The sequence below is a fragment of the Siphateles boraxobius genome, unplaced genomic scaffold, assembly GCF_051911475.1.
Source record: "Siphateles boraxobius isolate OS27281-9 unplaced genomic scaffold, OSU_SipBor_1 5, whole genome shotgun sequence".
Taxonomy (NCBI): domain Eukaryota; kingdom Metazoa; phylum Chordata; class Actinopteri; order Cypriniformes; family Leuciscidae; genus Siphateles; species Siphateles boraxobius.
The window spans coordinates 10,553,159-10,568,505 of record NW_027509141.1 but is presented as its reverse complement, the minus strand read 5'-3'; the positions used below and the strand labels follow the sequence as shown (position 1 = coordinate 10,568,505).

At 45.2% G+C, this 15,347-nt stretch overlaps 1 protein-coding gene across 1 annotated transcript in view; it reads left to right on the top strand.

Moving 5' to 3' along the window:
* The window catches only part of adgrl4 (adhesion G protein-coupled receptor L4), a 65,351-nt gene that overhangs the window by 23,721 nt on the left and 26,283 nt on the right, over positions 1 to 15,347 (top strand). The window contains exon 6 of the mRNA XM_077202813.1: positions 10,549 to 10,716. Within this exon, the coding sequence (XP_077058928.1) occupies positions 10,549 to 10,716 (168 nt within the window). The remainder of the gene's footprint in view (positions 1 to 10,548; positions 10,717 to 15,347) is intronic.

The window sequence follows — 15,347 nt, the reverse complement described above, 5'->3', positions numbered from 1 at the left end:
CCCAAATGTTCAGGCGGTCTCCTTAGTATCCCTGAGAGATAAATCTGTGGCCCGACGAAGTTCTCAAACCCCATCGGGCCAAACTCCCTCACTTCTGTCAAAATACCCCAGCAGGTCAGCCTGATATGCTTGTAGCACTGCTATAGTGTTTAAGCAGCCTCCTGCTAGACCCACTGCCGTAAATGCTTTTCCCACTAGATTTAAAAAAAAAAATATATATATATATATATATATATATAATGGTTTAGTGAGAGAAGCCGACGCATTCAGGGACGATACTAAACCGGGAGACAGATAGCTCGCAAGCATCTTTTCTACCCGGGGTATTGCCCCATAGCCATACTCTCTTAACCCCCTAATATCTGAATATACATGAACTTTGGGGGCTAAAAGACAAGATGAGTAAGGCATTTTCCATGATCTAGACAGCTCGCTGTGCAGATCGGGAAAAAATGGAAGGCCCCGTGATGGAGGTGAAAAAATAGAGGGAAGGAAACTCGTTCTTTATTTTTTGGACGAGCTACCCCTTATTTCTGCTGGCCATTAAATATTTAATTTATCTACAGCCTTGGTAAGCACCTCCACCAGCTTTATTTTATATATATATATATATATATATATATATATATATATTTATTTATTTTTTATTTTATTTTTTTATTATTATATATACATTTATTTTATATATAATATATAAACTATTATATATGTGTATATATATTTCTCATACGCTGGGGAAATAAATGACAAATCCACTTCCCCCATGATTGTGCTTTGTTACTTTTAATGGCCAGCACATCTACCTCCTCGGAGGTAGAGCACTGAAGCATTGATCTCTCTCCCCGGGCGGAAGAGACCGCAGCGCGGGCTTCCGAGACCGGAGAGAGAGCAATGGATCCCTCGTGGAAAGGGAGGAGATAAGATCCGCGGACCCGTCTCCAACCCCGTAAAGAGATCCTATTTGCGATCCACAGGAATGCATTCTGCCTCGGCAGACGCGGGTCCTGCACCCTGAGAATCGCGAGCCTGGCCACTTCCCTCGAAAAGTGACAGGCGGGAGCGAAGCATGCGAAGCGAAAGCTTCTCACAATGTTGGCAATCGGCCAAGGCTGATACCACATGCTCCACTCCCAAACACATCACACAAAGCTTGTGTGTGTCCCTACTCGTTAAATAACACGAGCAGGGAGAACACAGAGTTTGTGCAATTGTTCAGTGAGGGCTCGTCACAGCTGCCACCTTCCGGTGTGCATACGGCTGTGCTCGAGTCTGATCCAGAGATGACGGCCATGCTTTCCCGGGCAGCCGCGAGCATCGGACTTGAGTGGAGGCCTCCACCCTGTCCTGAGCGGCTGGACGATTGGTTTTGAGTAAGGCCGCCGACCCTTGTCCTCGGCAAACCCCAATACCTTTCTTCCCTGGAAGACCCCCCTGTCTTCTCGGGACCGCTCGCTGGTCTCATCCGCCTTTCCTCCCTTCGATGAGCCAGCTACACTGGGCTTCCCCCGCGCTCTGTTGCCATGCAACTATGTCCTCAGAGTGCTTCTTCTCGGGGCGAGCCTAAGCACCCATCCAAAGCCTGTAGATTTTCGTCGACCCTGGTGGCGAAGTCTTACAGAGCGGCGGGACAGGCGACTGCTTCACTGCATGCTATGGCCACTCTGCAGGTCAACCAGGCCCAGATGCTCAGAGACATGCACGAAGGTAGGACAGACCCAGGTCTCTATGATGAGCTGTGCGCCGCTACCGACCTTGCTCTCCGGGCGACGAAGGTTACCCCGCGCTCCCTGGGTCTGGTGATGTCCACAGCTGTGGTCCAGGAGAGACATCTGTGGCTGAACCTGGCTAACATGCGGGACGCGGAGCGGACCCGTCTGCTTAACGCCCCCTTGTCCCTGGCCGGCCTCTTCGGCGGTGCAGTTGAAGATTTTGCCCAACAGTTTTCAACTGCCCAGAAACAGACCGAGGCCATCAAACCCATTCCGCCTCGACCTGTTTCCCGCCGAGGGCACCCTCCTGCGGCTCCCGCCCCTCCCGCCCGGACCACGCAGCAGCCTCCACCCAGGGCCGGTCGCGGAGGAAGCCGCAAGAAGGCGCCTCAGCCCTCTCCTGGCTAAACGCCGGGCCAAGCGGCGCTCCTGAGACGGGCTGCTCAGGGATGATGATTGTTTCTCAGGAGGTGGTAGCAGGACCACTCCTTCCCCTGGTGGAGGGCCGGGGGAGAATCTTTTGTTCTCCACTCCCCGCTGCTCACCCACGGGTGGGCAGCACCCTAATGTGGTTAAAGACAGAAACAATCCCCTCTTCCCTGAGCTCAAAGAGTTCTCGGGCGACACAGAGCGCCGCCCACAAGCCGTGCTCTCCTCGCCCCCCTCTGTCCCAGAGGCGGTTGACACGGCGTGCCGTCCACGGACCGCTTCGGACTTGTCCCCCTCTTGTCTCCAGACCCCTGGCAGAGCAGGCCCCCGCGGGACGACCAGCCTGGTCCTCCCCTGGCCCCCTCTCCCAGGGCGCGGTTGCTAACTGTGCCCCCACACCGGGCCGCTATGCCGTCCACGTCTGGGCCAGTTACTCGCTGCCCCTCCGGGGGGACGCCTGTGGTTCGCATGATCCCGCTGGTTCAGTTCCTGGGAGCCTGGTTAGAGCTTCCCCGTCTGTCCCGCTGGATCGCACGGACCATCAGGCTCGGCTATGCGATTCAGTTCGCACGGTCTCCTCCCCGCTTCAGGGGAGTCCGCTCCACTTTGGTCGGTGGCAATGCCCCCATCATGAGAGCATAGATTGCCACCCTGCTGGCGAGGGATGCAATTGAGACTGTCCCTCCAGCCGAGATGAGGTTCGGCTTCTACAGCCCCTACTTCATTGTCCCCAAGAAAACCGGTGGGTTACGGCCAATCCTGGACTCGCGCGTGCTGAACCGCTCCCTTCACAGGATGCCGTTCTAGATTTTCACCGCCAAACGCGTTTTCGAATGCATACGGCCCCAGGATTGGTTTGCAGCGATCGACCTGAAGGACGCCTACTTTCATGTCTCCATTCTTCCTCGACACAGACCGTTCCTCCGGTTTGCTTTCGAGGGGCAGGCATACTCCTACCCGGTTCTCCCTTTCGGGCTAGCCCTGTCTCCTCGCATCTTCACGAAGGTCGTCGAGGCTGCCCTTGTTCCCCTTCGGGAACACGGGGTTTGCATCCTGAGTTATATCGATGACTGGCTGATCCTAGCTCACTCTCGAGATCAGGTTTGCGAACACAGGGACCTAGTGCTTCGGCACCTAGCTCGTGTGGGCCTTTGGGTCAACTGGGAGAAGAGCAAACTTTGCCCCGTGCAGAGGATCTCTCTTCTCGGTATGGACATCGACTCGGTCGCCATGTCCGCGCAGCTTACGAGCGAGCGCGCGCAGTCACTGCTGACTTGCCTGAGACAATTCGAGGGCAGGAGTGCGGTTCCACTGAAACTCTTTCAGAGGTTCCTGGGGCATATGGCATCTGCAGCCGCGGTCACGCCGCTCGGATTGCTTCATATGAGACCGCTTCAGCTTTGGCTTCGCGACTGAGTCCCGAGGTGGGCATGGCAACACGGCACGCTCCGAGTACCAGTTACTCCGACCTGCCGTCAGTTCTTCACCCCGTGGTCGAACCTCAGTTTTCTCAGGGCGGGTGTCCCCCTGGAACGTGCTTCCCGGCATGTTGTTGTCTCAACAGATGCCTCCACCACGGGCTGGGGCGCCATGTGCAATGGACATGCTGCTGCGGGCTCCTGGACAGGACCCCAGCGGCTATGGCATGTCAATTGCCTCGAGTTGTTGGCAGTACGCCTTGCCCTGCACCGCTTCCGGGCGCTGGTCAGGGGTCAACACGTACTAGTCCGATCAGACAATACCGCCACAGTAGCGTACATCAACCGTCAAGGTGGTCTACGCTCGCGCCGTATGTCACAACTCGCCCGCCACCTCCTCCTATGGAGTCAGAAGCATCTGAGGTCGCTTCGAGCCATTTTCATTCCCGGAGTGCTGAACTGTGCAGCCGACGAGCTCTCACGGCTTCAGCCACTCCCTGGAGAATGGCGACTCCATCCCCAGTCGGTCCAGCTGATTTGGGACCAGTTCGGGGACGCATAGATAGATCTGTTCGCCTCCCACGACTCGACCCATTGCGCCCAGTTTTATTCCCTGACCGAGGGCACGCTCGGCACGGATTCTCTGGCGCACAGCTGGCCGCAGGGCCGCAAGTATGCGTTTCCCCCAGTGACCCTTCTTGTGCAGACCTTGCGCAAGGTCAGGGAGGACGAGGAGCAGGTCATCCTGGTTGCCCCTTACTGGACCAACCGGACCTGGTTCCCCGAACTAGTACTCCTCGCGACAGCGCCTCCCTGGCCGATCCCTCTGAGGAAGAACCTTCTTTCTCAGGGACGGGGCACCCTATGGCACCCTCGTCCCGATCTCTTGAACCTCCACGTGTGGCTCCTCGACGGGACGAGGCAGGTTTGAGTACCCTACCACCAGCGGTGGTGGCTACCATCACTTCCGCTAGGGCGTCGTCCACGAGACACGTCTATGCGTTGAAGTGGAACCTCTTCGTCAGCTGGTGCTCTTCTCACCGAGAAGGCCCCCCGGAGATGCTCGATCAGCGTTGTGCTTTCCTTCCTTCAACTGGGGCTGGAGCGAAGGCTGTCTCCCTCCACCCTGAAGGTCTATGTTGCTGCTATTGCCGCACACCATGACCTCATCGAAGGTAAGTCGGTGGGGAAGCACGACCTGGTCATCAGGTTCCTGAGAGGAGCGAGGAGACTAAATCCGCCTCGCCCTCCTCTCGTTGCCTCTTGGGACCTCTCAGTGGTTCTAACTGCCCTGAAGAGTGCTCCCTTTGAGCCACTGCAATCAGTCGAGCTCAAATTCCTGTCTATGAAGACAGCGCTCCTGGTTGCTCTGGCCTCCATCAAGAGGGTAGGGGACCTGCACGCATTCTCCGTTGACGAAGCATGCCTGGAATTCGGGCCGGCCTACTCTCACGTGATCCTGAGACCCCGGCCTGGATATGTGCCCAAGGTTCCTATCACTCCCTTCCGGGACCAGGTGGTGAACCTGCAAGCGCTGCCCCCGGAGGAGGCAGACCCAGCCTTGGCAATGCTCTGTCCAGTACGCGCTCTCCGCGTCTATGTAGACAGGACGCAGTGTTTCAGGACCTCAGACCAGCTCTTTGTCTGTTATGGTGGGAAGCTGAAGGGAAAGGCTCTCTCCAAGCAAAGGTTGTCTCACTGGGTAGTGGACGCCATTGCTTTGGCATACCAGCAGCAAGGTCGACCGTGCCCCCTTGGTGTGACTGCCCACTCCACCCGGAGTGTGGCATTCTCTTGGGCTCTAGTGCATGGCGCCTCGCTAACAGACATCTGCAGAGCTGCAGGCTGGGCGACACCTAACACATTCGCCAGATTCTACAGTCTCCGAGTGGAGCCAGTGTCCTCTCATGTACTCGCTTCAACCAGCTAGTACTGGACCCGCTCAGGTGTCTTCGCTTGCTCGCCATTCCACTCCACGGACTGGATACGTGCGATATTCTCCTCAGGTGAGCTTCCCCGAAAGCCCTGAGTTCCTCCTAGAGCTGCACGATTATGACAAAAATCATAATTGTCGATTATTCCCTTGAAATTGTAATTGCGATTATTAATTACGATTATCACAATTTACATTGAATATATATATAGGCATATTATAATACAAAAATTGTTAACACACACACAAGTACTGTCCCCATTTACACATAAATTGTATGACTCATAGTAAAGACTAGAAAAACATTAGGACTATGCTAAAGCAATTAAATATAGCAGTCCCAAACTAGTTTTTGTTAATACAATGTTGATATGAGCCACCACAGTCATTTAAAAATATAAAAAATAACACAAAGTGAAAATAAAGTGGCATTTTGGGGTTATGGAAACGACAGTTACCATGGTGAATACACAATATACTAACAAGAACTGTTAATGAAACAGCTCCTGGTGAATAGAATGAAAATCATACCTGCATGCAGATCCTTCTCAGCTAACACGTGATTTATTGGTATTTTACTTTTATTTCGTGACATACTAATTTAAATTGAAACGACGTTGCATACTCGTAGTTTCTTTTGCACTTTATACAGTGAAGCGATACACAGCGCGCACCGCCGCATTTGCGCGTGCAATTGAAGAGTGCACGCTACGAGCACAATATAACGGGACAGGACAGTAAAGTCCGTTTTTCTGAGGTGAAAGTCTTTTTATTTCAGCGTACACTTACGTCACTGCCTGGTATGTCATATTGTGCTGGGTTTTCTGAAGTAGTCGTGATTCGCCTCTCATAACATATTTATGCTCTAAACACACACACGCAGAGTGGATTTTCTTTTGTAATCGCGGCTTTGAACGATTACGTAATCGTGGCATCCGTAATCGTAATCGCAATTAGAAATTCGATTAATTGTGCAGCCCTAGTTCCTCCAGCACTCCTGACGTTGGCGCCAGTGTCTATTGCCTGTGCGTCGGCTAGGTGCCTCCCGTGTACATGGTCCCTCCCCTGAGCGACCCCCACATGTATATTTCCACTGTAAGCCTCTCGGAGCATGTGTCTTTCCCTTGGCAAGCCACCTTGCCACCCCTGGGGTTGAAATATTCCACCTGCGGCTGGATACCCCAGTGTTCTCCATATGTTCCTTCGGGTCATATGTGTATTCTCTAAGTCCCCCCCCCCCTACTCAGGGAACGAGGGTTACATACGTAACCGTAGACGTTCCTTTTCCAAATCCTAGTGTTGGGAACATCCTGTCATTGCAAGACTGTGTCGAAAGATACATCCCTCACAGGGTGGGGAGTGGTCATGGAAGGCCGCTTGACCCATGGTCTCCAGGGATACAAATAGCCTAGAGATGTTAGCTGTATTGCTAGCCCTAAGAATCAGTAAAAATCTGTAATATTGTGAAATATTATTACAATTTAAAATAACTGTTTTCGATTTTAATATATTTTAAAATGTAATTTATTCCTGGGATTTTAATTTCAGCATCATTACTCCAGTCTTCAGTGTCACATGATCCTTCAGAAATCATTCTAATATGATGATTTGATGCTCAAGAAACATTTCTCATTATTATCAATGTTGAAAACAGTTATTTACATTTTTATTTCAGGATTCTTTGATAAATAGAAAGTTAAAAAAAACAGCATTTATCTGAAATATAATCTGTTGTAACATTAAACACTACCGTTCAAAACTTTGGGGTCAGTAAGTATTTTTTCCCCCAAAAATTAAAATAAATCAATACTTTTATTTATCAAGGAGGAATTAAATTGATCAAAAGTGACATTAAAGACATTTATAATGTTATAAAAGATTCTATTTCAAATAAATGCTGTTGTTTTTAACTTTCTGTTCATCAAAGAATCCTAAAAAAATGGTACACAACTGTTTTCAACATTGATCATAATCATAAATGTTTCTTGAGCATCAAATCATCATATTGATTTCTGAAGGATCATGTAACACTGAAGACTGGAGTAATGATGCTGAAAATTCAGCTTTGATCTGTATTATATCTGTTTTTTTATTTGTTGAACATCAATAAAAATGCTACCCTTAGGTTTTGGAGTTTTTTGTATTTCTTAATTCGAAGAATTCGGGGAACAGACACACTCTTTCTGATGATATCTAGGGGATAGAGTCTCTATGTGATGGGATTTATCTGACCTCAGTGACGTGAGACAGCTAGCAGATGGCCAGTTTAGCCAGTCTGTCTGCTTCCTGAACTGAGCCCCAATTCATGTTTCAGCTCTAAGACTATGTGCCATATTACTAGAGAGAAGAGCAGCACCATCCCAGGAGGGAGGAAAACCATCTCTTTTCAACAGGTCAGGTCTGCCCCAAAAACTTTTCCAATTGTCTATGAATTCTATATTATTTTGCGGACACCCCTTAGACAGACAGCCATTGAGTGAGGACAGTCTACTAAGTATCTTATCACTCTGGCAAACAGGAAGGGGGCCAGAGCAAATTACAGTGCCTGTCATCGTATTTTTCTGGGACTCGACATTCGTTGTTATACGTTTTTTCTTGTCATTTTAAGTTTAAAATGGTCAAACGGTGTGCATGGGGTACATACAACTCCGACACTAGGTATCCCGAGAGACTGGGCGACGGTGTGTATTTTTTACCCTTTCCCAAGCCACATCTCAACCGAGATAAGTGTCTGGATTAAGTTGTGCGGTAGACCACAACAATAACTAAACGTGGATAGATTAAACAAGGATGTCTACATCTGTTCTAAGATAAGTCAACAACGTATTTGAACGTAAGCCTAACATTAGAAAATGTTAACGTTAGCTTCTAGCTGCGTTGTACATCATGTCACTTAGATTAATTTACATATCTGTAAATAACCGAGATAACAAATGTTAGCAATGTTGTGCTGAATGATTCATGTAAATACTTTAGCACCAAACTAACGGAGAGGTACTCTTGGTAAAGATGGTAAAAAGGCTTGTCCTGGAAACGTATGCAACTTAGACCTGTAGATATTTAATTTGATCATGAAACATTAATTACATATTGAAACACAACATTTTAGACAACTTTCTACCAAAATATAATCTATATAATATTTCTCTCTCCAAAAATCATCAATTACCTCCTGTGAAAAGTCTCCAACTGTGAGAGCTGCCATAGCGCCTGCCACCGAATCTTGACTGTTTGTCCGAGTGAGTGGAGGGGGCGTGGCTTAGCCATAGGTCAATTAGCATTAGCCAGCACTTTTGAATTTGCTTTGATGTCAGGCGTCCTGGCTCCCAGCAAACGTGTGACTATGGTGGCTGATGTCTCTATTTTCACATTCCGTTCCACTGAGTGGGGAGAATCTGTTTGTTATTGTAATCGGAACAGTAGAGCAAAACTACAGCGTCTCTCGGTCACCCAGTTGCCCTGCTCCACAGGCTCTACAGCCGGAACCGAACAATGTACAGAGTTCACTAAGCAAGTCACATCCAAAGCAGTATCCAAAGCCCCTGTACTCTTACTATCCTCGATTAAAGTTTGGATGCGTGTCTCTAGTTCTGAAATCTTCCTGTATTTATCACATGTAAAGGCCTCAGTGCTGACAGAGAATGCTATACTATACATGTGACACGAAGTGAAAGTGACAATAACAGGAGAAGACATTATTCACTGTGTTTGTTGACTGAGCCTACTCACCACAGTTGTTTGATATACTCGTAAAAGAAAAAAAGAAGATGGCAAGCACGGATGACAGGCAAACAGGCTAGCGAAAAAGGATGGTGGCCTGGAAATGATGGCAGTATTTCTGGCTTTGAAGGAGTTCCAGTTAGAACTCAGAGGGCGCCACAACTTGGTCCGTTGGGACAGTATGAAAGTGGTAGCATATATAAATCACCAAGGGGGACTCTGGTCTCATGTGCTAAACAAGCTGATGCCGCCTCCTATGGTGGGCACAGCACAGTCTTCGCTCAGTGAGAGTGGTGCACGTGCTGGGCTCCATGCATACGGAAGCAGATATGCTGTCCTCGAACGGACCGTCTCATAAAAAATAGCTTGCCATGCTACTAAGCTTACACATGAGTCGACGCTCCTGCTCCTCAGTCGAAAAATTCTGACAAAAATTCAGTGCAACTCAAATAGGCAGTCCGCCGTTGTCAGTGCTGATGCAGGAGTTTTCCCCATAAGAGCCAATTACTGATGCAATCCTTGTTCCCGTTCTCTCAGGCAACCAAGGCTACGTTAATAACTGAAACATTTTATATTTTATTATTCTCTTGTTAGTTTCAATATTTGCATACATTGAAATGTGAGATGTGAAGCATGATGTAAAAATTAGTTTGCCCTTTTTACCAAAACAAAATAAAATTAATAATATCTTACTGTTCCTGTGTGGCCTCTCTCACCATTCATGAAATATTGACGACATTTCCTAAAATACTCTGTCCATCCTTATTGCTATATGACAAAAATCTCATAACAAAACACAGCTGCTGTTTAGGTCCTTGCACCATTCAGTCTTTAATCACAATGTAAGTGTGAGAAAATGGCGTCCTCTGCTGGCAAAGTTGCAGATCTGTCCCAAGAAAATTATAATCTCATTACAACACCCTTTAAACTGATTCCATTTGCTTATTATCTGGTTGGTACTAGCCGTGTTAGAAGTTTTTTTAACTTTATAAAATACAAAAGACGGTGACACTTTATTTTGATGGTCCCTTTTGAACATTCTGTTAACCATAAGTAACTTTGCAACTACATGTCAACTAACTCTCATTATAGAATTAGTGGAGTGTTTGCTTAATATCTGCTAACTCTTTATAAACAAATTTGTCTGAGGAAGGGTAAACATTTGCGGAAATGTTTTAATGTGCTTTGTGATTAAGGCCTTTGATATAAGCATGTTAGAACACCTGTGTGTTGTCTGATTTTCCCCTGTAATTTATGATCTTTCAAATAATATATGATCTTTAATAATATTGTATATTTGAGTGAATAATAAATCTATTTTCTTCTCTCTGGGTTGTAGATGATTAATCTGTCAACTCCAGAGCGTCTGAAAGAGATAAGACATCAAACATCAGCTGAACTCTACCCTGTTCTCCTCATATCATACATCGAGGCCATGGCCAGCCATAAACTAGGCGCTGGAGACGAGTCTGAACATCCTGAAGAACACATCAATGAAACCATCAAGGTAATTTCCATTCCACATACAGGACATGATCTAGACAGAAACACACCAGTCAGTTTTAATTAGGGATGCACCGATACGACTTTTTCAGTCCCGATACCGATACCGATGCCTGGGCTTTGTGTATCTGTCGATACCCGACACCGATCCGATACCGCTGTTGAATTAATAATAAACTGTATACCTTCCACCTTATACATTCCTTCCACCATGTGGAAGAGACTAAAGGTACCAGACTTTACAAACTAAACATTACTTTCCTAACTAAGACAAAATAGCATAGCCTAGATGTAATGTATTTAATTCTTATTTATTTGTTATTTAACAATTGTGCATTCAAATCGAAAATAGAATGTAAACAAACTTCTTAAAATAAATTTAAATAAATAAAATGTAGCAGTAGAAACCAAATTGTGTATTGGTCAAACAGTAGTAATCAAAGAGTGTAACCATGTAAAAATATATTTGAATTCTTAATTATATGTTATTAAGAAAAACAATTGTGCATTCAAATCTAAAACAGAATTTAATCAAACTTCAAGTTCTTAAATTAAAATAAATAAAATGTAGCCGCAGAAACAAAACAGTGTTGGTTGAACATACAATAGTAATCAAACAGTACCCAAACTATAAATATACTGAGTGCAAACAAAGTCCTGCAAACAGGAATTCAAAATAAAACATAGCAGCTGAACCTGAGAATATACTAATAAAAAGTTGATCAAACAACAACTTGGTCGAACATACAAATAATAACCAAACATTGTAAACATGTTGTGGTCTAGAGTGTCACACCACTCAGACCTGTGAATGCTCACTAAACCAGCAATGGCAAATTCTTTCTCATGAAGACATGCATGTCTGCTCTCTATGCTGTAAGTCTATTTCTCTTTTCATCCACAATGTTGGATACTGGGCTGAACACTCTCTCACTTTCTACACTGGTGCAGGGCGCATAGAGGTATTTTGTGGCAGTAGCAGCAAGGCAAGGTAATCTGCATTTGTTGACTCCCCAGTACTGGTATGGGTTGTCTGAGGCACCGATGGTTTTCTCTGTAAGATATCCATGCAGTTGGATTGCAGGGCTCGAGCTGCTTGCTGCACCGGGATCTTCACACTCATCCACAATTTGGTCAAACTCTTGCATAAAGCTGCTCGGTGCTGCTGCTGCTTCCCCCCGAAGGACCTTTTCTTGTGGAACTGCAAGCTATGATGCTCCAGCTGTACTGCTCCTCAAGTCTTCCTCTAGTTCCCCTGTCAGTGCATCTTTTGCACGCTTTGCAGATTGTGCACTTGTAAAGTATATGAAACAGAAATAATAAACCATAGGTTAGGCTAAATATAAAAAAACTTGACACTAAAACTTGAGGCTGATTTAATAATATACAAATATATCGTCGCTGCCCTATGAAACCAAAACGGTTACTTTTCAGGAAGTGAAAAAAACACCGTCATTTCAAAAGCAGTTGAACTTGGTACGGCATCGTTAAATGTAACCATATTCTTGCCAGTGTAATTATATAATCCACATTTGACCAAAGTCGAGTTTAAATGGACATACGTGCATATTTTACAGTAACGGTGGTCGATACGCGTTCTTCCGATCATTAATTAGAATGACCAAGTTGCGTTTCATATTGACATATGAATAGGCTATGCTCAGTTTATTAAATAAGTCTCAGTTTATTAAATACGCTCAGTTTATTAAATAGCCTACGTCTCAGTTTATTAATTACGCTCAGTTTATTAAATGTCTCTTGCAAACTATGAAGGGACAATGAATCAATACACTGACATGGCAATGCTAGACTTATATATTAGATATTGCTAGACTCAAAATCGGCAAAATGGACATACGCGGTTTTCATCGGACAGCGACGATATACAGGTGGTGGTCCTATAATTAGAATATCATCAAAAAGTTGATTTATTTCAGTAATTCCATTCAAAAAGTGAAATTTGGATATTATATTCATTCATTACACACAGACTGATAGATTTCAAATGTTTATTTCATTTAATTGTGATGATTAAAACTGACAACGAATGAAAATCCCAAATTCATTATCTCCGAAAATTAGAATATTACTTAAGACCAATACAAAAAAAGGATTTTTAGAAATGTTGGCCAACTGAAAAGTATGAACATGAAAAGTATGAGCATGTACAGCACTCAATACATAGTTGGGGCTCATTTTGCCTGATTTACTGCAGCAATGCGGCGTGGCATGGAGTCGATCAGTCTGTGGCACTGACAAAACTAACAAAAGGTCATTGCTAAAGAGGCTGGCTGTTCACAGAGCTCTGTGTCCAAGCACATTAACAGAGAGGCGAGGGGAAGGAAAAGATGTGGAAGAAAAAAATGTTTGTTTGCACAGTCCTACCGTAATTTTGTGAGTATATAATAAACTTGAGAACAGTTGTCAAAAACAAACGTTTGCTGATACTTTACCTCACAGTGTTATTCGGCCATCCAATGCTGAGCTTCCAGAGACGCTTAAGATGAAACTTCACGAGACCGGCAAGATGCCACCAAATGGATATACGTGAAAATTAGATGACATGATTTCACATCTTTTCATTGGTCATTTAGATAATGTGAAGCATACTGTATACGGAAATAAACCTGGACATTCTATCCGTCGAAAAATCTCAGAATCGGCAAAAGTGACATACGCGGTTTTCATCGGACAGCGACGATATACAGGTGCTGGTCATATAATTAGAATATCATCAAAAAGTTGATTTATTTCAGTAATTCCATTCAAAACGTGAAATTTGGATATTATATTCATTCATTACACACAGACTGATAGATTTCAAATGTTTATTTCATTTAATTGTGATGATTAAAACTGACAAGTAATGAAAATCCCAAATTCAGTATCTCCGAAAATTAGAATATTACTTAAGACCAATACAAAAAAAGGATTTTTATAAATGTTGGCCAACTGAAAAGTATGAACATGAAAAGTATGAGCCTGTACAGCACTCAATACATAGTTGGGGCTCCTTTTGCCTGAATTACTGCAGCAATGCGGCATGGCATGGAGTCGATCAGTCTGTGGCACTGACAAAACTAACAAAAGGTCATTGCTAAAGAGGCTGGCTGTTCACAGAGCTCTATGTCTAAGCACATTAATAGAGAGGCGAAGGGAAAGAAAAGATGTGGTAGAATTTTTTTTTCAAGCAATAGGTATAACCACACCCTGGAGAGGATTGTGAAACAAAACCCATTCAAAAATGTGGGGGAGATTCAGTCACTGGAGTCAGTGCTTCAAGAACCACCTTTGTCACGGCCGGCTCGCAAGCCGCGACAAAGGAGACAACACGTTGGATATTGCTCAAAAAGAATAACATTTATTAAAGTAAGAGTAATTAAATGAGAAGGAGACGAGACGGAACGCAAACAAACAACGGAATCCAAGACACGGCACAAGGATGCGAGAGCGCGCGCCGTCACAGCTGAAGGGAACTGCTTTTAATTGCCGGCATCAGCTCCAACACAGGTGTAACTCCTTAATCAATAATGACATCACTCACTTTAACTCCCTCCTGCAAACCAAACAGAAAGAAAAACACACAAACCACAAATATGACCCATACTGGGTTCATAACACCCTCCCCCATAGAAAAGGGTTTACACTTAATGAAACCCAACCTAAACCCTTCACCCGATAACCCCCCACATTACTGTATAACACCAGCTTCATTTTACCCCCAATGTCCTTGGCAACTATGGGCCCTGTAGAAGCAATTTAAGAGAGTAAAGGAAAGCAAGACAAATGCAATTGTTCTTTTGCCATCTTACCTGCTTCATACAATCTGTGCTTAAAGTCGTTCACATAACTTAACAAATTCTGAGGCGGTGTAGCCAACGGTCCCCGAACAGTATGCCCAAACACCAAATCATTGGCACTAAAACTAGTACTTTCCTGGCTCACCTCATGCGCTGACAACATCAACCACGGCAATCCCTTTGATCTAGGCAGTGGGCCTAAACAATCAATAATAAAGTGTTCAAAAGGTGGACTAACAGCAGGAATAGGAAACAGTGGAGCAGGTTTGATCTTCTGATTCGGCTTTCCTGTTAGTTGACAGGTATTACATGTCTTGATATACTTTGACACATCCTTCTTCAATTTAGGCCAAAGTACGGTCTTCCTTACTCCTAAATGTCCAGCAAGTTTATCATGAGAAATCTCCAACACCAATGATCGATATTTCTCTGGAACTACCACCTGCAAAATAGGGTCCCCAGCAAAGTCACTTCCATGAGGAATCCATTTCCTCACCAACATTCCATCCAGAAAAGATAACCCTGAGCAGCATGCCTAATTTCATCAGGAGACATCAAACTCTCAAACAATGTATGGAGAGGGCCAGGGCCGAAGCAGCAAAAATAAAGGTGTCTTACGCAGAGAAGGAGGCAGCCATCATTAAAGAAAAGGTAACCATAAAGGCCAATCTTCATGTTTTGCAGCAAGAGAAGGAAGCTGCAGCAGCATCAAAAGAGGCAGCAATATATGAAGAGGCAGCAGCAGCTGAACAGATGGAAAGAGACCCTCTTGGTGAGTTTCAGAATTTGACTTTTGAAGATCCAACAAAACGCACCAGAGACTATATAGAAACCC